At 54.7% G+C, this 25,232-nt stretch overlaps 2 protein-coding genes across 7 annotated transcripts in view; one reads left to right on the top strand and one right to left on the bottom strand.

The window, feature by feature from the left end:
• The window catches only part of MARK4 (microtubule affinity regulating kinase 4), a 34,644-nt gene extending 24,714 nt beyond the window's left edge, over positions 1-9,930 (top strand). For 2 of the 3 annotated variants that reach the window (XM_021094540.2, XM_021094543.2), the window contains 4 exons: positions 2,309-2,412; positions 5,203-5,481; positions 6,969-7,013; positions 8,618-9,930. In XM_021094540.2, coding sequence (XP_020950199.2) covers positions 2,309-2,412; positions 5,203-5,481; positions 6,969-7,013; positions 8,618-8,954 — 765 coding nt within the window. In that variant the 3' untranslated portion in view covers positions 8,955-9,930. Of the gene's footprint in view, positions 1-2,308; positions 2,413-5,202; positions 5,482-5,639; positions 5,720-6,968; positions 7,014-8,617 lie in introns of all 3 variants that reach the window. The other variant, XM_021094541.2, reaches the window with a different exon arrangement.
• A 3,470-nt stretch (positions 9,931-13,400) lies between these two features.
• On the bottom strand, positions 13,401-24,202 carry CKM (creatine kinase, M-type). Of its 4 annotated transcripts, none has more exons than XM_084958639.1 (9): positions 24,150-24,202; positions 21,617-21,827; positions 20,403-20,557; positions 18,334-19,724; positions 17,711-17,994; positions 16,412-16,950; positions 15,029-15,152; positions 14,427-14,616; positions 13,401-13,908 (listed from the first exon to the last, which is right to left on the bottom strand). In XM_084958639.1, the coding sequence occupies exons 6-9, from the start codon at positions 16,528-16,530 to the stop codon at positions 13,730-13,732; spliced, it is 612 nt and encodes a 203-aa protein (XP_084814765.1). In that variant the 5' UTR covers positions 16,531-16,950; positions 17,711-17,994; positions 18,334-19,724; positions 20,403-20,557; positions 21,617-21,827; positions 24,150-24,202; the 3' UTR covers positions 13,401-13,729.
• Positions 24,203-25,232: the final 1,030 nt, after the last annotated feature.

The raw sequence follows: 25,232 nt of genomic DNA on the forward strand, positions 1-25,232 counted from the left end.
GTACTTACAATGTCGTGGGAAGGGCTAGAGGAGCAGACAATAGACAAGACCTACAAGAATAATATACCTGCCAGAGCAGAACTGACCCACCAAGGGAGCTGCCACCTCTGAGGCCACGTCTCGCTCCACTGAATTCAAGAACATACAGTTATGGCTGCAGCGAAAAACTCAAAAACCTCATCCTCCATCAGAAGAACCTTTTGCTGCTCAGAGGTCTGGAGAACTGGCATAGGCACCCTGCTGAAGCAAAGACCCTTGTCTCATGGCCTTGCCTGTGTGAGCACTAGTCAAAAGGGGCAGAAAGGAGGCGGCCACCCCATTTCCACCTCCCAGAACTTCCTGAGTGCAAGATTGGCAGAACCCATTCATATCTAGAACCTGAGCTGCAGAGGTGTCTGGGGAATGGAGGATTGAATTTTCTTGCTTCTGAAGCTCCCCAGAATGTTAACATACAAGCCGTGGAAACCAAAATATCCTTAACCTCAGGAGACAAGGGCAGAGGCAGGTTACAAAAAGGTAGTCAGGATGCTGAAGTCACATAGACCAGAGTTTGAATTACACTGGTGAGCTGTGTGACCTGGAGCAAGAAACGTCCCCTCTCTGAACTTGACTAGCCCACCCTGTGAAGTGAGCTCATCAAAGAACGTGGATAGTTAGGAGGATCTTGTACAATCGTCACATAGGATCTGACTCAGGAAACACTCAATGAATGAGAGCAAGTGCTGTTGTTGAAATGAACCCACATTTTAAGAAACTAGAAAAAGAACAGCAAATATATCCCCCCCCCAAAAAAAAGAAAAGTTGAAGGAACTAAGAAAGAGAAGAGATCAATTGAGGAGAAAACGGATGTAGACTAGAGAATCCACAAAGCCAAAAGCTGATTTTTTTTAAAGATTGATAAAATTAGTGGACCACTAGCGAGACTATGAAAAAAGACAGCACCCAACATTGTAGGCCACCTGTACTTCACTTAAAAAGAAAAGAGGAGTTCCCGCTGTGGCTCAACCCAGCTGGTATCCATGAGAACACGGTTTCGATTCCTGACCTCACTCAGGGGGTTGGGGATCCAGCATTGCTGTGAGCTCCGGTGCAGGTCGCAGATGCAGCTTGGATCGGGGTGGCTGTGGCTGGGGTGTAGGCCGGCGTCTACAGCTCCAATTTGACCCCTAGCCTGGGAACTTTCATATGCTGTGGGCACAGCCCTAAAAAAAACAAAGGAAAGAAAAGCATGAATTATCAATATGAAAAATAGAAAAGAGAACTTTGTTTTTAACCTAAAAAGATAGTAAGATGGTGTTAGGAACTACTTTAGGCCAGTACATTTGACAACTGAGACAAAATGAGCGAATATCTTTAAAAACACAGTTAACCGGAGTTCCCGTCGTGGCGCAGTGGTTAACGAATCTGACTAGGAACCATGAGGTTGCAGGTTTGGTCCCTGCCCTTGCTCAGTGGGTTAAGGATCGGAGTTGCTGTGAGCTGTGGTGTAGGTCGCAGACGCGGCTTGGATCCTGCGTTGCTGTGGCTCTGGCATAGGCCGGTGGCTGCAGCTCCGATTGGACCCCTTGCCTGGGAACCTCCATATGCCACGGGAGCAGCCCAAGAAATGGCAAAAAGACAAAAAAAAAGAAAGAATACAGTTAACCAAAACTGACACGAGAAGAAATAGAAAACCTATACAGTCTCGGCACTTCCCCGTAAAGACAATTCCAGACCCAGAGGCCTCTAAACTGGTGGAAGTCTTCCAAACATTGAAAGAAGAAATGACGCCTGTCTTAGACAGTCGTCCAGAGCAAAGAAAGCGGCTCACTTCCCAGGACATTGTATGGGGCAATAGCATCCTGATGTGCTGTGTCCCTAGCGCACGGTGGGTGAACGGATATGGTCCATACCTAGCGATGGGACCCGCGATCAGGGCTGCCTCGAGGAGCACAAAGGAGGCACTGACTCAGCCTGGGGCCAGGGTGGGGCTGTATTATAAAGGAACACCTAAAAGATACCTGGGAGTGAGTGGGGGAAAGGTGGGAGGCTTGTCCTGGCAGGAGAGACAGCGGGGCATGAATAAGTGTGTGTTTAAGAGCTTGCCATGCCTGGAGGTGGGGCCGAGCTGGGGGAGGAGAGGTGGGCCAGGCTGACCCCGGGAGCCTCTCCTCCCAGCTCCAAGGTCTCCCGTGATAGCCTTTGTGTCTGGGCCAGCTCACTAACCTCCGCTGCCTCGTTCGTGATGAGGGAGGCCAGCAAGGGTACAAGGGGTGGTTAAAGGCTGTCCTTTTGCCCCTCACTCTCCTGCTGGCATTGTCTCCTGCAGAACAACCTCCCTCCCAGCATGATGACCCGCAGAAACACCTATGTTTGCACAGAACGCCCAGGGGCTGAGCGCCCGTCCCTGTTGCCAAATGGCAAAGAAAACAGGTATGGAGGGAGCACGGTGGTGCAGGTGCTCTTCGGTGAGGGACGTCGTGGGGAGGGGGTGCCATGGGGGCCGGGGAGCCGTGCATCGGCCCATTCCTTGGCAGAATCCACCCAGGTCCACCCCCTCCCAGATCCCCCTGAAAATCCTCCCCTCTTAATTAATTAGTCAGCAGCAGCAGGAAAGCAGGCTGCCCTGCTCTCTCTGCCCACGAGCCTTGGGAACCTGAGTTGATTTTTTTTTTTTTTTTTTGAATGATCCATTTTTAGAACTGGAGAGAAGCCCCGGCATGTCACAGCTTTAACATCCTCTGGTTGGCCGGGTTTCAGACTTATTTGCCTGAGTCTGTTCAGTCTCATTCAGCTGGCAAGTGAGGGAAACCGGTGCAGACTGGCTGGAGCAGTGAAAAGGGGAATGAATTGGTTCACATCACGGCTGAAGTCCCGGAGTGGGGCGGGCTCTAGGTTGGTGCCGCTCCCACCCACTGGGACTTCAGCGCATGAGATCGAGGTGCCCTCTGGGAAGAACCTGGGAAAGGAACGCAAGTGTTACTTTTTGGTGGGGGCAGGTAGTGGAGTGGTTGAGAGCAGTGATTCTGAGGCTACTCGGCTCTGAGTAGGAATCTTGCCTCTGCGCTCTGCTAGCAAGCAGAGACCTTCGGCGGGTGTCTGAGCCCCCATTTCTTCCTGTGTAGGATGGGGCTGATGTTCTCTGGCTCCAGACCCCATTAGAGGGATCCAGGGGCGGTCAGGTGTGTCCTGTACCTGGCACAGGGTCTGAGACACAGTAGGCATTTGATGAGTACGAGCTTTTTTTGTGGTTATTAAATTTTAAAAAGAATAGCCAACATTTATCAGCAAGGACCCATATGCCAGGCATATGGTACATTAGCTGGTTGAATGCCCCTAACAATTCTATAAGGTCAATCCTGATATCTCCATTTTACAGCTGAGGAAATGAGGCACAGATAGGTTACATAACTTGTCCAAGGCCACACAGCTGGTAAGTAAGTCAAGGAACAAAGATGCCAGACTGATTCCAGAATCTGTATTTGTAACCTCCAAAATCTATGGCCCCCCAGTTCTGGCCAAGAGACCATGTATAGTGAGATTAGAGCCTCAGACGCTGTAATAGAGACCCCAAGGTGCAGTGGATGAGATGGAGGCTTAGTCCTCTGTGACAAAACCATCCAGAGGTAGGAGGCAGGGTCCTCCACGGATTCAGGTTGATTCTGCCAATTTCAACATGAAGCTCCAGCTCTTGGTCTGAGGCCGCTGCACCAGTTGTTACCATTTCCCAACCAGCAAGAAAGGTGGAAAGTGGAGCGCAGCAGTTCCCATCGTGGCTCAGTGATTAACGAATCCAACTAGGAACCATGAGGTTGCGGGTTCCATCCCTGGCCTTGCTCAGTGGGTTAAGGATCCAGCATTGCCGTGAGCTGTGGTGTAGGCTGCAGACGCGGCTCGGATCCGGCGTTGCTGTGGCTCTGGTGTAGGCCGGTGGCTGCAGCTCCGATTCGACCCCTAGCCTGTGAACCTCCATATGCCACAGGGGTGGCCCAAGAAAAAGCAAAAAGACAAAAAAAAAAAAAAAAAAAAAAAGAAAGTGGAGTGCAAACTGCATTCTTTTTAGATGTGTGATCCAGAAATGCTATGAAGCACTTCTGCTTATATCCCATTGGCCAGAGCCTGGTCACATGACCACCTCTAGCTGCAAGAGAGGCTGGGAAATGTAGTCTCTGGCTGGGCAGCCATGTGCAATGTTCATGCTCTAAGGGGTTTGGTTACTGGGGGAAAAACAAGGCATACGGATTCTGGGGGAGAGGGAGAGGCATCTACCAATCAGGGCTCCCTCTTTAAGATCCAGGCTGGTGCTGGGGTCCCTGGAAGGATAGAAATGGGAGGTCTGGCCCCTGTTGTCAGGACTGGGAGGCTGAGAGGGGCTGGAGGAGGATCCCGGGATAGTGGAGCCACCTCTGCCCACATAGCATCTTGAGAGATTTAGGAAGAGGGTTACTTCTTTTTCATTTTCACCGGTCGAAAACTTTTCGTCATGAATGTAGGCCCCCTTGATGTTCACATCTAGTCCTTTCCCATATTTGAATAATGAAAGTTTGAATAGCAAAGTGTTTGCTCACTTGGTTTGGTTCCTGAAGTTTGGATAGCAAATAGCGAGAGATTCGTCCAGAAAATGTATCTGAATCTGTTCAGTTGCTGGGAGTTCCTGTTGTGGCACAGCGGAAACATCTGACTAGAGTCCTTGAGGATGTGGGTTCAATCCCTGGCCTTGCTCAGTGGGTGGGGGATCCGGCATTGCCATGAGCTGCAGCGTAGGTTGCAGACACAGCTTGGATCCCGAGTTGCTGTGGCTATGGTGTAGGCTGGCAGCTGCAGCTCTGATTCGACCCCTCGCCTGGGAACTTCCATATGCTGCAGATGTGGCCTTAAAAAGCAAAAAAAAAAAAAAAAAAAACCAAGAAAAAAAACATTCAATTGCCAGGTTTGGAGAAAGGGGAGTTGGGATGGGGGACAGTTTGGAGCAGGGAGAGTTTGAAAAAAGGATGGCTTGAAGGAGGGATGACTTAGGAGGTAAGAAGAGCCAGTAAAATAACACTAGGATTGTATGGTGCGCAGCCTGCAGAACTGTACACGGCAGCCGGGTCTCTGCCCCCCCGCCCCCGCCCCGGGTAGCTGGAGGTTTCTGATCTCAGGACAGACCGGGGAAGAATCAGCAGGACTGGGGCCTTGACCTGCCTCGATGCCCCACCCTGATTTGTACCTCTCTGCCCACAGCTCGGGTACCCCACGGGTGCCCCCCGCCTCCCCCTCCAGTCACAGCCTGGCTCCCCCATCGGGGGAGCGGAGCCGCCTGGCACGCGGCTCCACCATCCGCAGCACCTTCCACGGTGGCCAGGTCCGAGACAGGCGGGCAGGGGGCGGGGGAGGTGGGGGCGTGCAGAACGGGCCCCCCGCCTCTCCCACCCTGGCCCACGAGGCCACGCCCCTGCCCACTGGGCGGCCCCGCCCCACCACCAACCTCTTCACCAAGCTGACCTCCAAACTGACCCGAAGGTGAGCCCCGCGGGATGAGGGGTGCTGGGGTGGGGGTGGGATGGGGTTGATGGGGCCTAACCTGTCTTCTGCTCTGCTCTGCCTCCTGTACCCCAACATCTCCTCCTCCTCCTTTTCCTCCTCCTCCGTCACCCTTCGCCTCCCTCCTCACACTGCAGGGTTACCCTCGATCCCTCTAAACGGCAGAACTCTAACCGCTGCGTTTCAGGCGCCTCTCTGCCCCAGGGATCCAAGATCAGTAAGTCCTGCCTACCCTGCGCTCTCGCTGCCTCTGCTTTCCTGTCCGCATGTCTGACCTGTGTGCGGCCTGGTGGGAGGGGGCTCTGTGAGTCAGGTAGGGGGGCTCTATGTGGGCTCTAGTGGTCCATTTACTTGCTCACTTAACAAACAATAGTTTGGCCTCTGGAGCCAGACTCTTGGGGTTCACACCCCAGCTCTGCTGAGTGACCTTAAGCAGTGACTCAGCCTCTCTGGGCCTCAGTTTCCTCTTTGGTAAAATGGGGGTGGTGATAACAGTACCTTCCTCCTAGGGTTTCTGTGCAGACTCAGTGAGGTGAGGGAGCTTAGAATGTTGCTTTGGAAAATGCTTTATTAAATATTTGCTATTATTACTGTTATTATGTTTTATTTTTATTTATTTATCTTTTTTTTGCTTTGTAGGGCCACACTTGCGGCATATGGAAATTCCCAGGCTAGGGCTTCAATCAGAGCTGCAGCTGCCCGCCTACGCCACAGCTATGGCAACACCAGATCTGAGCCACATCTACCTACGCCACAGCTCACAGCAGCCCTGGATCCTTAACCCACTGCGCGAGGTCAGGGTTCGAACCTGCATCCTCGTGGATACTAGTCGGGTTCTTAACCCTCTAAGCCACAATAGGAACTCCTGCTATTATTATTGTTGTTGTTGTTATTCTTTGAGGCTGCCATGTACCTGGCACCATCCTGGGCCCAGAGCAGAGTGAAAAAAAAAGATAAAATCCTTACCTAGGCAGAGCGGACATTCTACTAGGGGACCCAGTAAACAATAAATAAGTAAAATACATAAACTATGAGGCAGTGATAAGTACTAGGGAGAAAAATAGAGCAGGGAAGGGCGTGGGGAAGGGAGGGCGCAGTTTTAAGTGGGGCAGGCCTCACTCAGGTGGTGTCATTTGAGCACAGCCTGAAGGAGGGGTGTGCGTGTGTGCGTGCAGTGCATCTCCTTCTATACGTGGTTGTGTGTCTCTGCCCCTCCCACCCCCCTTTTGTCTTTCAAACTCCTCAGTATCTTTCCTTCCACCTGCACTAACATTTCAGAATGGGCTCCCATTCTGGGCATGGAGAAGGAGCTCAAATCTGGACTCCCAGCCCTCCATAGCCCAGCTCTAGCCAGAGGGAGGGACTGGAGCTGAGACAGAGACTGCCCAGAGTCCTGGAGGCAGTGGGTTGGGAGAGGGGCCTTCCTATGTCTAGATGAGACACTCTGCCCCCCTCCCCTTCCTTAGGGTCACAGACGAACCTGAGAGAATCGGGGGACCTGAGGTCACAAGGTGAGTATGCATGTCTACCCTGATTGCCACACCAACCCCCCCTCCTTTGCCTGTCTCAGACCCCACTCGTGTAAGTACCTCTCCCCCCGCCAGACCCTTCGATGGGGCCTGAGCCTCATCCTCCCAGGCCGACATCCAGAAATGCCCCATGACCCTCGTCTCTGCCAGCTCCTCTTACCCACCCCCACTGATTTCCTCTCCTTTTCACTCCCATTCCTGAGCACCAGCCTTTGACCGTCTTTAGCTTTAGCCTCTCCCATCTATAACCCCTGGTGACACCACACCTCCCTTTCCTTCTCATCCAATGAGACACAGTGGCTGCTGGCAGCCCTGAGCCAGTGGATGGCAAACATTATCTGCACAGCTCCAGATGGGAGATAGTTTAGACCTTGAGGGCCAGAGAGTCTCTGTCACGCCTATTTAGGTCTGCCCTTACAGCACAAAAGCAGTCATATTTAATATAAAAACAAGTGGATACAGCCATGTTCCAATAAAACTGTATTTGCAAAAGCATGCAACACCATACTTTACCAGGCTCTGCTTTAGTTTGACACATGCCAGTGTAGAGACCCCAGTGGAAATAAAGAACCTCCCCAGCAGTTCCAACAGTCCCAGGACTGAATCTCATTGGCTGGAACTGGGTCACATGTCCGTCCCTAAACCAATGCCTGTGGTCAGAGGGGTGGAGTACTCTTGATTGGTCAGACGTGGTCATATGCTCATCTTCGAACCAATCACAGTGACGGAGGTGGGGGGTGGAATCCCTTCATTGCGGGAAGTGAGTCATGTGTTCACCCTTGGAGCTGAGAGGTGAGTCAGACCCACCTAAACCAGAAAGACTAGATCTGAAACGCCTCCCAAGGGGGACACCTGGTACTTCAGGGAGACATTTCTTTGTTAGGCAAAGAATACACTGCAGAGTATGCATCCCAAACACCGCCCCACATAATAAATGCCAGTTGTGCTCCTATCTCAAAATATTGTGACCATCAAAAAGCCCCCAGAAATTTCCACATATCTCTTGGAGGTGAGAACTGCTTCTAGGTGAGACCCCCTCCCTAGTCTGGAGTGAGAAGGGTTGGTCCTCCAAGGGAAATGTGGTTATTACCAGAAGGAGGATATATTAGGAAACAAACTGAGCTGTGATAGCAAAGAGACCCCGGGATACAGACAAGAATAAAATTTCTCTCAAAGACAAACCACGTGTCCAGGCCAGGCTGGCAGGGCCACTCTGTTCCATGAGGTCATTCAAGTACCCAGGGCTCTTCCGTCCCCATCCCTAGAGTCCTGTTATTTTCACACTTGAGGCTGGTCGCGTGGCTGCCTCACGGGAGGTGGGACCAGAAAGCCCAGGGCATGCGGTTTCCTTGGAAGGCGCTGGTGTAGGGTTGTACCCATCACTTCTGTGCACATCCGGGAATTGGGACGAGACCACGTCGGGCTGCAGAGGAGGCTGGGAAATGGAGTCTCCAGCCAGACAGCTCTCTGTCCAGCTGACACTCTGTCACTGGGGAGAAAGAGGTTTCGGGGAGACAGCAGGAGGCTGTCCCAAAGTGAGAGCAGCGGGTTACCTCCCTCTTACCCCTGCTGTCTTTCCGCCTCAGTTGCCATCTACCTTGGGATCAAACGGAAACCGCCCCCCGGCTGCTCCGATTCCCCTGGAGTGTGAAGCTGACCAGCTCGCGCCCGCCCGAGGCCCTGATGGCAGCTCTGCGCCAGGCCACCGCGGCCGCCCGCTGCCGCTGCCGCCAGCCACAGCCGTTCCTGCTGGCCTGCCTGCACGGGGGTGCGGGCGGGCCCGAGCCCCTGTCCCACTTCGAAGTGGAGGTCTGCCAGCTGCCCCGGCCGGGCCTGCGGGGAGTTCTCTTCCGCCGCGTGGCGGGCACCGCCCTGGCCTTCCGCACCCTCGTCACCCGCATCTCCAACGACCTCGAGCTCTGAGCCGCCAGGGCCCTGGGCCCCCTCCTCTTCCTCTTCCTCGCCCCCTTCGCTTCAGCAGGAGGGAAAGGGGGCCAAGGAGGGGGTCTCCCTTTGGCATCGCCTCCGTTCCCCTGAGACCAGTGCGGGGGCAGAGCCTGTCCCCTCTGCTGTTCTCCGAGGCCACCGGGCAGGAGAGAAGAGCAAAGGGCCTTCGCGGGGCGGCGGGGAGCTGGCACCTTCCTAGAGCCTCCAGCCCATCTCGTCCCCCGTCCCCCTGCCGTGGGGCCCTGAGGAGACTGCAGGGACGGGGCAGAAAGGGAAACTGAGGAAACTCCTCTAACCCCGCCAGCTCAAGAACTAGGCCTTGAGCAAGGGCAGGAAGCGTTGCTGAGCCTGAAGACTGGAGCACGGGGGGCTGCTGGGAGCAGGGGCCAGAGAGGCAGGTTCCTCCCCTCCCTCTCCCCTCCTGCTCGAACCCCCCCTTACTGCCCCAGGCTGGCGCGGGGCACTTTGTACAAATCCTTGTAAATACACCCACACCCTCCCCTCTGCAGAGATCTCTTGAGGAGCTGCCGCTCTCACCTCTGGTTTTTAAGTTATTACACCCCCCTCCTCCTGTCAGCCTCCCTCACCTGCAGCCTGTTGCCCAATAAACTTAGGAGAGTCCCCCCTCCCCCACGCTGACCCTGGGGTGTTCCTTCCCTGCCCTCACCTGCCAGCGAGATGAAGAGGAGGTGTGCGACTCGGGGCCAGGGGTGCCTCCTCTCTGAGCCTCGGTTTTCTTTGCAGAATGGGAGGAGTGGGGGTGTGAGGGGCAGGGATGAAAGTGGGAGAGGGCAGGACGGGGCTCGGCCTCATGCACGAGGCCCCAGTTCCTCCATCGGACCCCCGTCCATCCACTCACAGACCCATCCACATGTTATACGGGACTCTAAGCCACTTCTTCCTCCAGTAGTACATTTATTCAATAAACAGTCATTGACCGGTGCCTACTCCATGCCAGGCCCAGTGCTGGACACGGAGGCCCAGGGAGCCGCTGCCTATGGGGGACGTGGGTTCTGACAAACACCAGAGAAACCACCGCTTTGGGTGGCCCAGGAGAGAAAGGGGGATTGGGCAAGGAAACTGATATCAGAGTTGGGTTTTGAATGGTGAGTGGGAGTTGACCAGGTAATGGGTATGCCCTGGGCACAAGCCGGGAAGTGGGACTGCATGGTATAGCTCAGAGAACGGTGGGTGATTTCTGAGTTGGGAGTGGGTGGGGCATCAGCAAGAGAAATGCTGTTTTAGGACGAATAAGCCATCTACACTTAAGCAAAAAGGTATTTGTTTGCTCATTTCACAGACCAGGGGTTACCAACTTCAGGTATGGCTGGATCCAGGTAGCAGGCCAGCTCATCTGTGCTTTTTCCAGTGTGAGTTTCATTCTAGTACTTTCTTCCATTTGACACTCCCTGATGGCAAGAATGACCCCAGCACCCTCATCTTTCCAGCTTAGTTACCATAGCAGGAAACTTTCTCACTTCCAACTTCCAGCAAAAGTCCCCAGACAGACCCTCACTGGCCCAGATAAGTCATGTGGCCATTCCCGAACCAGTCTCACTGTGACTCTGGAGTGGCTGTGACTAGAGCTGGACTTAAGAGGGGGTTCCCCAAAGGAAAGCTGAGGTGTTGTGAGCAGGAGAAGGGAAGTAGAGGCTCAATGGACAGAAGCAGTAGGGAGCTGTCCAGTGCAGGAGGGCAGGGCTACCCCACCCAGTGCCTTGTGGGCCAAAGCGAACAGGTCAGGCTTTCATCTGAGGGCAGTGGGGAGCCATGGAGAGTTGTATGCAGGGAAGAGGCTTAGGCAAACTGCTTCAGGTGCCCAAGTAGGGCAGAGTGAAGTCAACTTTTGTATTCATCATGTGGCTGATAGGAAAGTCAATTGAGGATTCCTATTGTGGCTCAGGGGTAACAAACCCGACTAGCATCCATGAGGACAGAGATTCGATCCCTGGCTTCGCTCAGTGGGTTAAGGATCCAGCGTTGCTATGGCTGTGGTGTAGGCCAGCAGCTGCAACTCCAATTCGACCCCTAGCCTGGGAACTTACATATGCCGCAAGTGTGGCCCTAAAAAACAAAAAAAGAAAGAAAAAGAAAATAGTCAATTGAGAAGCGAAGGGTGGTAAGGCTTAAGATCAGCCAGTGTGGAAATATTCAGAGTCCAGGGCAGAGCCAGAGTCCTGTCATGAGCGAAACCAGAATAGGGCTCTGCTGAGAGAGGCGTTTACAGTTGAGCGAGTAGGAAGATGAGGTGTCGGGAGAGGAAGCTAACTCTGTCTTGAAATCTCAGCCCCTGAGGGCTTCCTTGGCACCCAGCACTGTGCCCCAGCCCTGCTCTCATGCAGCTCATGGGTGGAGGAGGCAGCTGTGTCCTCAGTTGGGATCCCAGGGTGGGCGGGTCTGGTCTGGGGGAGCCTGGAGCCCGAGAGAGGGTGGAGGGGGCAGCTGCCCTAGCCAGGGGGGCTTCCTGGAGGAGGAGCAGCTTCCTGTGACCGGCAAGATGCTGAGCAGCTAAGCAGACGTGGCGGAGGGGTGTGTGTTGGGGGCACGTGGGTTCTAGGCAAAGCGAACAGCTTGTACAATGGCTGGGAAGCAAGAGAGTGCAGGTCCTTCAGCAGATGGTGTAGGACTCGGGCAAATGTAGAGTCACTGTGAGAGCTGAGGCTGCAGATGCTGGCAGGGCCTGGAAGGTCGTGGAGAGGTACCTGGACTTTGTCCCAAGGGTCCTAGGGAGCCATGGTGAGGTCATGCATAAAGGAGAGGCAGGGGCAGGTTTGTGCTGTGGAGGGAGGGAAGCAGACAGGTCAGAAGAATAGGGAGGCGGTTGGGACGGCACAGAAGGTGGGGAGGGAAGGGATGGGTTCAGGGCTTATGAGGCAAAAGGGACAGGACAGGCCTGGTAGCTGACAGGTTCCTGGACTGCAGATTTGGCTGGATTCGGCTGGGGCAGACCATCCTGTGTGGCCTCTGTGACTCCAGGGGGCAAGGCTGGGATTAGCGCCGGGATCTTCAGTGGGGACCAGTGTTGTAGAGGACATCCCAGCATCTACTGGGTCCTGCAGTCTTGATCTTTGGGGTTTCCTCTAAGCTTTCTGTTTGAGTATGATCTCTGGGAACTCTTGGGGACGTCCCTGGCCTTCAGTTTCCCCTCTGGAAAATGGAGAGGTTGATTGATCTCTAAAGGCCCTTTACGTGTGACAAGATTTGAAAAAGTGCCTCCTCCAGGAGTTCCCCTGTGGTGCAGTGGGTTAAGGATCTGGTGTTGTCACTTCAGGGGCTTGGATCCCTGCTGGGGCACAGGTTCAATCCCTGAAAACTTCCACATGCCATGTGCCCAGCCCCACCCCCCAAATTGCCTCTTCAGTGTTGCCCCTAAGTCCCTGGGAGCTAGACCTTCTGTTTAACGCTGCCTCCCATTTTCTTCAGAAACACATGTGTCTCTTTGAGGGCCTACCCGCTACCCCTTGCTGATGGAGGCCTCAACCTATTGGGTCAAGAAGAAATGATTGACGTGGCCAACACCCAATCCATGTTCAGATGCTTTTTTTTGTCTTTTTTGCCATTTCTTGGGCCGCTCCCGCAGCATATGGAGGTTCCCAGGCTAGGAGTCGAATCAGAGCTGTAGCCACCAGTCTATGCCAGAGCCACAGCAACGTGGGATCCGAGCCACGTCTGTGACCTACACCACAGCACATGGCAACACTGGATCCTTAACCCACTGAGCAAGGCCAGGGATTGAACCCGCAACCTCATGGTTCCTAGTCAGATTCGTTAACCACTGAGCCATGACGGGAACTCCCAGATATTTCTTTAAGGTGGGAATTTCAGGGTGTAAGGAGCAAAAGAGTATACAGAGAGATCATGAGAAAAGAACTACAAAGATGAGCCTTCAGCAAATGGTATGCATTTGTTTGAAGACTTGCATATAAAGGAGAGTATTCTAGGAGACGTGGGGAGCCATGGTAGGTTCTTGAGCAAAGTAAGTGAAGTTTATGGGGGAAAAACAGGTAGCACCTGCAGAGGGCTGAAGTCTGGAGGCTAATGAAAAGGTTAATGAGATAGATCATGATGAGCTGTATGGGAGATCTCAACCTGGGAGCCAAGTTCAAGTCTCAGACATTTCATTTGGCCTGTTTCTTCCTCATGTGGACCCTGTGTTTGAGATCTAACCTGAATGACTGGCAGCTGAGGTTGGGAAGGACCCAAGCTTGGTTGTGGGACTCTGGCCACACCTGAGTCTCGGATTCCATGCAGAGCCTTGTAATGTTTGAATTAGACTCTGTAGGGTAACTGTGCCTCATTCTAGAGAAGGGATAAATATGCCTAGCCCTAGGACATGGCTAGAGAGGCATGGCGGCTTCGAGGTCACACCGTAGCCAATTGTGAAAGTCCCTCCTCCTCCCCCAATAACTATGGCATCAATGCTAAGGCCACCATTGCTTTTATTTGTTGCTTTGAGTGGAGAAAAGCATGAGCTCCAAATGTGTCAGGGAGCCTCTGTTAACCAGAGCTCCTGGTGGTGGGCGGAGCTCAGGGATAATGAAAGGTGAATGTGAAGGGAGGGTTTTCATTGGCCAGAACCCAGAGAATGGAGCCCATTGGCTGGAACTCTGGTTGGAACTGGAATTCGATGAAGAGTGGGGAGAGAGCCCCGGGTTGACTGACCCTTGTCAGCCAGATTCTGGAAGGAAGGGGCGGGCCTTCGATGGGCTTGGTCCTCCCTTTGCCCTGGGCTCCAGCAGTCGGCTGGGAGCCTACTTCTGGGCGGGGATCATGTCGTCGATGGACTGGCCTTTTTCCAGCTTCTTCTCCATCTCCACCATGAGCTTCACACCATCCACCACCAGCTGCACCTGTTCTACCTCCGACGAGCCCAGCCGATCGGCGTTGGATACATCGAACACTGAGCCCACAGCGGCTGTGTCCACGCCACCTGCGGGAGGAGGAGGCCGCGGCATGAGAAGGGAGCAGGGATGCAGGAGCGGCCCCCGTGCCAAGTGCGACAGCCACACGTACTGAGTGAGTGCCTACTGTGTATGGGTTAAGTGCACGCAGAGTTTCCTCAGCATCTGTCTTTTCACGGGCCCACATCTCTGGCTGTAGGTACCCCACCCTTCAACCATCCAACAAGAAAATACAGCGTGATGGGTAGGAGAGTCGAGCTTTGGAGCCGAGCTGCCTGGGGTTGAATCCAGACCCTCCTCCCCTTTACAAATAGGAAAATAAGGCCCCGAGGCGGCCAGGGACATACTCGGTGTGTATTACACAGCCATGATGATGTACTCATTCCTCTGAGCTAGGGCGTGCTGATGCTTATTTGCAGAGGAAGAAACTGAAGCTCACAGACGGTAGCCCTTGCGGACCCCCAGAACTCGTGGGGACGCCCCACCTCCCCTTCAGCCGCCGCACAGGGCCAGCCCCCGCAACCGCGGGAGAGGGTGCGGGCCGCACCTGTGCCCCGCTTCTGCAGGCGCAGACGAGTGAGAATCTCCTCGAACTTGGGATGCTTGCTCAGGTGTGCCAGCTTCACATGCACGCCTCCACGCAGCCCGGTGCCCAGGTTAGACGGGCAGGTGAGCACGTAGCCCAGGTGCTCGTTCCACATGAAGGGGTGGCCGGCTTTCTTGAAGATCTCCTCAATCTGAGGTGGGGGGGAGAGGGCCAGGGGTCAGCGCTGGTGGACGCCCCCAAATACACCCGCAACCCAGACGGGGTTCGCAGGTACAGCGTGTGAGAATGTGGGTGGGGCGGGGTTCCGAGGGGTCGGGTCTGGAAAACCGAGAGGGGCGAGATTCTGAGGGGAGGGGCGCGACGACACCCGCGGTGGTAGGATTCAGAGGGGGTTGGGCCTGAGGTCTGGCTTTAGAGACGGGTTCCTGGGGCGGGGCTTGAGCATAGGGGTGGAGCCAGATCCCCGAGCGGCGGGCCTTGGAAGGCGAGAGGGGCGGGGCCTGACTACGGGGGAGGAGCCGAGCTCAGAGGGGCGGGGCCTTGGCCAGCCTCTAGGACGGTCACGCGGAGTCAGAAGTCACCCGGGAGGGGCAGGCACGCACCTTCTGCAGCCCCACGCAGAAGCGGCGGAAAACCTCCTTCATGTTGCCTCCTTTCTCCATGGAGATGACTCGGAGGTGGTCCTCCTCGTTCACCCACACTAGGAAGCTCTTGTTGTCATTGTGCCTAGAGTCGGGCGCAGCAGCAAAAGGCCGAGGAATCAGCTCCTCCGGAACCCCATTCCCCGGCCTCTTGCAAACATATACCCACCGCCAGGGGGCAGCGGGCCCGCAGGGCGTGAGGTGGGAGCATAAGATAGACGCTTAGACCTGTAGACCACGCTTAGACCTGTAGTCTAAGGTCACAGGACGTGTGAAATCTCACATCCTGGGATCAGTGGATTTCAGGGTCTTGATTCTTTGAACGACATTAAATTGAAGACTCTTAGAGTCTTTGAAAAACTAAAGCCAGGAATCAGAATTGACAAATCTTCCCATCAATCACATTGTGACATCTCAGAAACTGTTTTAGAACCATTAAACTTTAGAATCTGGAAATGTTTGAAACCATTGAATCACGGAATCTGAAATTAGTGAATCAAAAAAATATTTAGGGGGAGTTCCTGCAGTGGCTCAGCGGAGAAAAACCTGACTAGTATTCGCGAGGATGTGGGCTCCATCCCAGCCTTGCTCAGTGGGTTAAGGATCCGGCGTTGCCGTGACCTGTAGTGTAGGTCGCAGACGTGGCTCGGATCTGGCATTGCTGTGGTGTAGGCCAGCAGCTGCAGCTCTGATTCGACCCCTAGCTTGGGAACCTCCATATGCTATGGGTGTGGCCCTAAAAAATAAAGCAAAAAAAATAAAAGTAAAAATAATTTAAAGCCTTGAAATCTTCCAACCTACACTCTCCAAATTGTTTGAAACCCAGGTCTCTCAAAACCTTGTAAAATCTTTATCAGAATCAAGGATTCAAAGATTCGTGGAATCTTTGAATCAACAATAGCTAGTAATAAAAATCATACTAGCGGTCAATATGAGCACTTACTGTATACCAGACACTTTCCCCAACATTTTATATGAGTTATTAATGCATTTAGCCCTCGCAGTCCCCCAGAGCTATGAATTATTGTGATCTCTGTTTTATAGATGGGAACCTGGAGCAGAGAAACATTAAACCCTGTGTTTGAGGTCCCATGGCTTTAGAGATGGGGTCCTGGGGCGGGGCTTGCGCATAGGGGGTGGAGCCAGATTCCCTAGCGGCAGGCCTTGGCAGGGAGTCTGGTTCAGGTCTAAGTTTTAAGTTTCTCAACATGCGACCCGTAGAGCACGGGGTAGGCAGGGGTGGAGGGCAAGACCATTCTGGATAATTGCTTTTATGGTCTTGACTTTGGTCACGGGACCGGCAGAGGCGGGGGAGAATGGGCCGTAGGGCAGGGGGGGCCTCACCAGATGCCTCGCGCGTCGGGCCAGTCTCGGGCCATGCCTGAGGCCAGCAGCAGTGGGGACACGGGCTTGTCAAACAGGAAGTGGTCGTCGATGAGCTGTTGCTGCTCCTGCTCGGTCATGCTCTTCAGAGGGTAGTATTTCCCCTTGAACTCTCCCGTCAGGCTGTTGAGGGCTGAGGGACCACAGGCGGGAGGTGGTCAGCAACTGCCTCACCTCCAGTGGAGGGCAGAGGCCCTGGGGACCCTACAGTGCTGCCCTTAATGGGCCTGGGCCTTGGCCCTGTGAAGGTGATAAAGGCACCTAAACACTGTGTCTTGGAGTTTCCTAGTGGCCTAGTGGTTAAGGATTTGGCACTGCCAATGCTGTGCCTCTGGTTTTCATTGGATCCCTGACCTGAGAACTTCCGCATGCTGTGGGCATGGCCAACAAAAACCCCAACCGACCAAACAGAAAACACTGTGTTGGAGTTTCCGTAGTAGCTCAGTGGTTAGCGAACCCCACTAGCATCCATGAGGACATGGGTTTGATCCCTGGCATCGCTCAGTGGGTTAAGGATCTGGCATTGCCATGAGCTGTGGTGTAGGTTGCAGATGCGGCTCGGATCCCACATTGCTGGGCTGTGGTGTAGGCTGGCGGCTACAACGCCGATTCAACCCCTAGCCTGGAACCTCCATATGCTGCAGGTGCCGCCCTAAAAAACAAAACAAAACAAAACAAAATACTGTGTCTAAACCCAAATTCATGACCCCTCCCCCATCTGCCTTGACCCTGGCCGCACCTACCCCATATGCTCAAGCCAGAAAACACGAATCCTCCCCTTCCCACCACCACTACTGACCCTCACATCCTATCTACCTGCGAGCAATAGTCTGCTTGTGCCCGCCCCTGGCTGGCTGGCAGGACAGAGAGTCAAAGTCTCAGTAAACATTATTGTAATATAGCATGTATAGTATTTGTATATGTTCATATGTAGACCCAGTATATAACAAATATGTATTATGTGTATAATAAATACATTATATAATACATATATGTATTTATATACTTTTATACATTATTTATAATATACTACATAATGTTATATATCATATACTAAATACTATATATATATATTTTTTTTGTCTTTTTGCCTTTACTTGAGCCACACCTGCGTCACATGGAGGTTCCCAGGCTAGGGGTCTCATCGGAGCTGTAGCCGCAGGCCTACACCACAGTCACAGCAACACCAGTTCCGAGCCGCGTCTGCGACCCACACCACAGCTGATGGCAATGCCAGATCCTTAACCCACTGAGCAAGGCCAGGGATCGAACCCGCAACCTCATGGTTCCTAGTCGGATTTGTTAACCACTGCACCATGACGGGAATTCCAACTAAATACTATATTGTTAAAAATCACTTATGAAATCTTATGATACATAAATTATATTTAAAATTAAGGTGATACAGGGAGTTCCCTTCGTGGTTCAGTGGAAATGAATCCAGCTAGTATCCATGAGGATGCCGGTTCAACCCCTGGCCTTGCTCGGTGGGTTGGGGATCAGGCATTGTTGTGCGAGTTGCAGTGTAGGTCGCAGATGCAGCTCTGATCCCGCGTTGCTGTGGCTGTGGCATAGGCTGGCAGCTACAGCTCCAATTGGACCCTTAGCCTGGGAACCTCCGTATGCTGAGGGTGCAGCCCTAGAAGCAAAAAAAATAAAATAAAAATAAAATAAAATTAGGATGACCCTTACTCAAAACTATATCACTTTCTTTTTTTTTTTTTTTTTTTGTCTTTTTGCTATTTCTTGGGCCGCTCCCGCGGCATATGGAGGTTCCCAGGCTGGGGGTCGAATCGGAGCTGTAGCCACCGGCCTACGCCAGAGCCACAGCAACGCGGGATCCGAGCCGCATCTGCGACCTACACCACAGCTCACAGCAATGCCGGATCCTTAACCCACTGAGCAAGGGCAGGGACCGAACCCGCAACCTCATGGTTCCCAGTCGGATTCGTTAACCACTGCGCCACGACGGGAACTCCTATATCACTTTCTAATTATTTTCCTCCACTTACTATTTTCTATGTTCTTGAAGTGCTTTTCCTCTATTGTAGCCGCATGTCAGAAACACCACATAACGAAGTGCTATCACGCAGCCCTTCCCATTGCCCATCTCTGCATGATGTCACGCAGATAGCTTAACAATGGCTGGGGTAGGAGAATTTACACCAGAGAAATTGGCAGTTGCTGGATACGGGTCTGGGCTGCTTCTCCCCAGCCCTCCTCCCCCAGAGCTGGCTGTTCAGCATTTAGCGGAACAGCATTGCCTGCCAGCCCCAGTGGCTCTACCTCCCAAAGAGGCCCATTCTTCCTCCCCATTGCATTGCTACCCCCACCTCCGGCCTGGACCACTGCAGTCACCCCCCTCAGTCTCTCTCTCTCCTGCCTTTGCCCACAATGTGTTCCCCACACAGCAGCCAGAAGGATCCAAATCAGTCTGAACCTGTCCCTCCTCTGCTCACCACCCTCCCGTGGTTTCCACCTCCTTCGGGGTCAAAGCCAAAGTCCTGCCAACAGCTCACAACGCCCTGCACAACCTGGCCACCCACACGCCTCTGACCTCATCTCCTCTGCTCTTCCCACCACCCACTCGGCTCCAGCCACGTTCATCTCCTGGCTATTCCTCCAACACACCTTCCTACCCCAGGCCCTTTGCACTTGCTCTTCCACCTGCCTGGAACTTTTCCCACGGTTGGCTCCTGCTTGCCCATCAAGTCTCAACTGTTTTCTAAGGCAGCTCCCCTTAGTCATTCATTCTATACCTCAATCCTTGTTTCTTGGCTTCGTGGCGTTTTGGAATGATATTGTTCTCTTGTTGGTTTCTATGTTTCCGCTTATCTCGCCATCAAGCTGACAGCTCTGTGGGAGTAGTGACCTTGTCCTTCTTATGCATCATGGGAGCCCCGGCTCCCCACACAGGGCTGGGACAGCTGTGACTGTTTGCTGGCTGGCTGGCTGGCTGGCTGGCTGGACGAAGGCCAGAACCCTGGTGCAACTGGGGGTCAAGTTTTGACAGCCCCCCAGACTCCACCAGGGGAAATGCTGCTCACCCACCGAGCACTCAGGGTTTATCGAGTTCCTCCAGTGTTTTGGAAAACGGGGCGAGAGAACCGCCCATGGAGGAGCAGAGCCAGCGACTCTCACCTTCCACCGAGAGTTTCTCCACCGCCCGGCGCTCGCCGCGGGAGCAGTGAGGGGGCAGGGTGTAGCCCTTGATGCTGCGGCCAGTGCGGACGCGGCTGCTGAGCACGTAGTTGGGGTCCAGGTCGTCTCCACCCTAGAAAATGGGGGACAGGAGTCAGGACTTGGTGGACCCTCCTAGGCGCACTGCCCCCGCCCCCCAAAGTCCAAGTCTCCTTCCCTCCCCCGCCCCAGGCCCTCCCAGCTTTCTGACTCTGCTGCCGCCTTTGGCTCCTCCTTCCCCAGTGGCCTCTGTCCATCCACGCTCCCTGGCTCTATCTCTCCCTTCTCGCTCTCTGCTCTCTCTCCCTCTCTGTGTCTCTGCTTCTCCTTTTTCTACATCTAGTTTTGTTTTGTTGGGTTTTTTTCTTTTTTTTCTTTTTTGCTTTGTTTTTTGTTTCTTTTTGGCCATACCCACAGCATGCACACGTTCCCAGACAAGGGATTGAACCCACCCCATAGCTGTAACCACTCCCAGCTGTACCCAGAGCCACAACAGTGACAACGCCGGAACCTTAACTGCTAGGCCACCAGGGAACTCTTCCATCTGTCTTGTTTGGTACCTGCCTTCCTTGCTCTGTTTCCCCCCCCCATCTCCTTGTCTGTCTTCTGCGTCTCTCTGTCCCTCTCTCTTCCCATCTCCCTCTGTGTTTCTCCCCATCTCTGTTTGTCACCAGTCTCTGGGTGTCTCCCCCCAGCTCTGCCCTTCTCCCCCTCGCCTTTTGCCCCCTGCCCTCTCTCCCCCACCCCTCCCCTCCTCTTGGGGGCAGCTGACCTTGAGGTTCTCATGGTTGAGGTCGGTCTTGTGCTTGTCGGTGGGTTTGTAGCCCCCGTGTCGGTCTTGGATGATGGGGTCGAAGAGATCCTTGAAAACCACGTAGGACTCCTCGTCACCGGCCACACAGCCCACGGTCATGATGAAGGGGTGACCTGGCAGGGATGGGGGTTGAGGTCAGAGGTGCTTGTCCGCAGCTCGGAATGGCCGGGCTCCTGGGTCCAGTGTAGACTGCGCCCACACACGTGTGTGTGTGTGTGTGTCTGTGTGGGCACACGTGTGCGTGCACACAGGAGTTCACTTGACACCTCTGGGTCAGAACGGAGAAGGTCGAGGGTGAGGAGGGGAGGGGCGGGAGGCTAAAAATATTACTACCTCGGGAGTTGCTGTCGTGGCTCAGTGGTGAACAAACTGGCCTAAGATCCATGAGGACATGGGTTTGATCCCTGGCCTCGCTCAGCAGGTTAAGGATCTGGCGTTGCCGTGAGCTGTGGTATAGGCTGACAGGTACAGCTGTGATTCGACCCCTAGCCTGGGAATCTCCACATACCGCAGGTGCGGCCCTAAAAAGCATTTTATATATATATGTGTGTGTGTGTGTGTGTGTGTGTATATACATAAAACTACTTCAGAGTCCCCAAATTGTGGAATCTTCTAAAAAATTTCGGAACCTTAGACCATCAGCCCCCACAGATAAAAAGAGCCATGAAAGATGCTCTTGTTTCCCAGGTGGGGACACAGAGGCCTGGAGAGAAAGAGCCTCTCCGTCCAATCACCCCTTGAGTCGGAAGCTCAGGCTCGAGCCTGGCCCCCTGCCCCAGTGCCACTCGCCCTGGCAGGGTGTCCCTGGAGAAAGGAGCACATGACACCCCCTGGCAGGATCCAAGAGCTCGCTTGCGTGCCAGGCGCCGCTCTGTGTGCGCTGAGCCCTATGTTGTTCCAATTTTCAGGTGAGGAAACTGAGGCCGGGAACATCAAGGGCTTCCTCGGGGAGCCTCCGTTCATGCTCATGTATGTTTAGCGGGTGGTTTGCCACGTGCCGGGCCCCGTCCCAAGCCCTTCACCACCTCAACTCATTCGGTCCTCACCACAGCCCCCGTGAGTAGGGTCCTATTTTACAGGTGGGAACATGGAGGCCCAGGGAGTGGGCGCAAGGCCCGGCAGGCAGCTTCCGGAGCCCCCGGGCCCTGTGATGCTCCGCCAAGGAGGCTTACCTGGGTTGTCCACACCTGTCTGGATGACATCGTCCAGGGTGAAGCCAGATGGAGTCTCCTTGTCCCGCAGCTTCTTGTAGATCTCAAGGGTCAGCGCCTTGGCCATGTGGTTGTTGTGCTTGCTGAGGTCTGGGTATTCCTCCTCAGCCTTGAAGTTCAGTTTGTACTTGTTGTGGGTGTTACCGAACGGCATGGTGGCGGCGTGGGGGGCCTGGCGGGCCGCAGAGGAGGTGGAGGTCAGCTCACAGCCAGCAGAGACCAGCAAGGGCACAGAGCCAGACTCTGGGGTCAGGTGGGCCCGAGGGCCCGTCCAGACCCCTGTGCCGTGTGCCTTGGAGCCAGAGAGATCTCCTCTCTGAGCCCCGGCAGCTTGACTAGCTGTATCGGGAGTCTCAGGTTAGGATCTTCACCCTGCCACATCCCGGCAGGTGACCCTGGCCGAGGAACCTGCTAGAGCCTGTTTCTCCAACTGAAAAATGGAAGGGGAACCCCTCAAGCTGGAGTTAGTCATCGTGGCCGGATAAGAGTGTAGGTTCCAGGGAGTTCCCACTGTGGCGCAGTGGAAACGAATCCTTCTAGTGCCCATGAGGATGCGGGTTCAATCCCTAGCCTTGCTCAGTGGATTAAGGATCGGGAGTTACTGTGAGCTGTGGTGTAGGTCGCAGATGCAGCTCGGATCCTACATGGCTGTGGCTGTGGTGTAGGCCAGCAGCTACAGCTCCGATTAGACCCCTAGCCTGGGAACCTCCATATGCTGTGGGTGAGGCCCTAAAAAGCAAAAAAACAAAAACAAAAACAAAAACAAAAAAAAAGTGTAGGTTCTAGAATCAGGCAGCCTGGGTTTGAATCCCAGCTCTGCCACTTACAAAAAGCTGTGTGACCTTGGGCGGGTTGCTTGCCCTCTCTGTGCTTCAAAGTTCTCCTCTGTCAAATGCGGGTATGGTAGCATTCACCTCATGGAGGCAGCAGGAGGATGAAATGAGCTAATTTCATAGAACACTTGGAATAGGGCCTGGCACACAGTAAGCATTATTTTGCTCAGATATTATTATTGTCATTATTATTTTAAACTGTGAGGAGCTGATGAGAAGACGGACGGTGTTGCTGGGAATGAGTGCGTGAGCAGAGAAGGGACCTTCTCTCCATAAAGGTCCTTGAGTTCTGGGTCCAAGGATGACTGGCAGGGTGAGCAGGAGGGCTGGGTGCCCGTCCCCACCTGTTTGCTAACTCGTTTCCCACAGAGCACAGTTGAAAAGAACAATTTAGTCTCTGAGGTCAACAGAGCTGGATTCAAATCCCACCTCTGCCAGTTCCCAGCTGTGTGACCCCAGGCCAGTTGCTCAGCCTCTCTGAGCCTCTGTCTTCTGTGAACTGAACGTTCCCACGGGGTTACCAGGCAGATTCTCTGAGCTCAACCATGTGGCCAGCTGTGCACTGGTCCCAGCGTGGAACTGCACGTACCTCGAGGCATGGCTGCCATTATTGTTACTGTTACTTTTATTCACAAGACCCAGAAGGAGAAGGGACCCCTTAGCAGTGGGAGTGGGACACTCATTTCCAGCTCCGGGAATGGGACGCAGGCAGGATGGTAGGAAGGGGATGCAGACCAAGGTGAGCTGAAGGCTGAGGCATCAGGCCAGGGCAGATGGAAACCCTCAAAAGCCTCCCGGGTTAAAATCCAGGCTTGGGGATCTATTTTTAGAGTCTGGCAGACTCCCCACCCCCACCCCCAGCTGCCCTCCCCCCACAACGCCCACATTCCAGGGGCTCAGCTTGCACCAAGTCAGCAGGCCAGGGACAGGTGGGCTAGGGTGGCCTGGAGGACATGCATTCAGGCTTTGGGGCTCAAGGGCTTCCAGCCCAGAAACCCCCTTTCTGAGCGTGTCCCCACCCCCATCCCTGCTAGGGACACGCCAGGAGAGAGAGGGCTCGGAAAGAAGGTGGGGGAGCGCAAGTGACACCAGCAGACATAGCCCAGAGCCCCCTCCCCACCCCCATCACCGTGCACCCCCAGATCACACTGTCTACAGAGCCTCACACGCACACCTCCAAGCTCAGGGTCACACCCAAGACGCGGGCACCCACGCAGGAGCCACGGGAAGTCAGACACAAGGTCACCAACACAAAGAGCCCACAGTGCTGCTCTCGCAGAGACCATGACAGGTGACACACAGACACTTCCCCCAGCTTGCAGTGCCCAGTTCTAGTGACAAACCACCATGAACAAGGCCTGGCCCGCAGCCCCTTGCAGGGGGTAGGGGGGGGACAGCTGGCAGCTGGCAATTCTCCTTCCCACTCCCAGACCCTCCCCAGGACCCTGGGCCACAGAGATCCCAAGTCACACCCGGGGTCGGGGACTCAGAGGTGGAGAGGACCCTCTGACACGAGGGCAACCTTGCCACACACTGACCCAGCTGTGTGCAGGGGGATGTGGGGGCGGACACACAAGTCCCCTTCTAGAACCAGCTCGGCTTCTGATGCCCCAGGGGGACCCCACTCTGGACCCCACTCCGATTCCCACCCCAGGCAGTACCTGGCTGGGCTGTGCTGGAAGGGGCGTCTGTATCCTGGAGGCGACACTGACCCAAAGGACAGGACTGCAGCCCTGGCCTTTTATAGGGGGGGCCCAGGTTGTGCTATTGGTCAGGAGGGGCCGCTGGCCAGGAGGGGGGTGGAGGGCAGCTGCGCTCTCGCTTCGCTGCCTGGGCACCGTGCCCACCCTGAACCCAGGCGTGCCTTGCGCCCAGCCCCATGGCCTTGTATGGGCCGCCCCAGGGGCTGGGCCCACCCCCCACCCCCAAACCAAGCTGGTCCCCAGACCAAGTGCTGAGTCGGGCTGGCGGGGACAGCTGGCCCCCCGCCGGGGCCACGGGACTGTGTCAGAGGCTGTCCCAGGCACGTAGAAACCACCCTCCCCTGGCCCTCCGCTAGGCCGCCAGTCTCTCCTTGGCCCCCAGGGTGGCCTTGACCCCAGCAAAGTCCTGAGCCCTGCTTCTGGGGAAACCCTGCCATCATCCCAGAAGGACCAAGTGTCTGGTTCTCCAGAGGAGGAAATAGTGGCCCAGAGAGGCTGCGTGATTTGCCTACTGTCACCCGGCTACAGGGAGCCTGTGACCCGGGCAGAGGTGGGAGCTGGGCAGCCTGATCCCTGATGCCTGTGCTTAGCGGGTTTTCCCTCCTTGATGGCAGTGGGGGGGACACGAGGCCGGGCCCAGGGGGGCCATTCAGACTCAAAGCCAGGCCAGAAGCGGCGCAGGGCCCAGTGACACTGGGTGATTCCACGCTGGAGGGGACAGGGCCTGCAGGCTTGCAGAAAAGGGAGTTTATTTTTAGAGCTCGCTACTCGCTGTCTCCTCCGGGAGACCCGAGGCGCTGGGGATGGGGGCAGGGGCGGGGGCAGGTGTTGGGGGCGGGCTGGCCACGTGTCCCGGTTAATTATAACCAGGCCTCTCTGGTGTCCCCAGGCCTCACCTCCTTACAAGGGCAGCCACAGCCCCGGCCCTGGGGAGGCGTCCACACCCACCCGCAGGGGGAGGAGGCTGGGCGGCAACTCGGGTCAGAGCACAGGGCTCTCGGGGTTGAGGAGACTCTGTGGACGCAGGAGGACGACCTAGAG

Source organism: Sus scrofa, chromosome 6, assembly GCF_054392235.1.
Source record: "Sus scrofa isolate SSC_HxYL_T2T_F1_AM1 chromosome 6, Sscrofa_HxYL_maternal_Yorkshire_Landrace_v2.0, whole genome shotgun sequence".
Lineage (NCBI taxonomy): Eukaryota > Metazoa > Chordata > Mammalia > Artiodactyla > Suidae > Sus > Sus scrofa.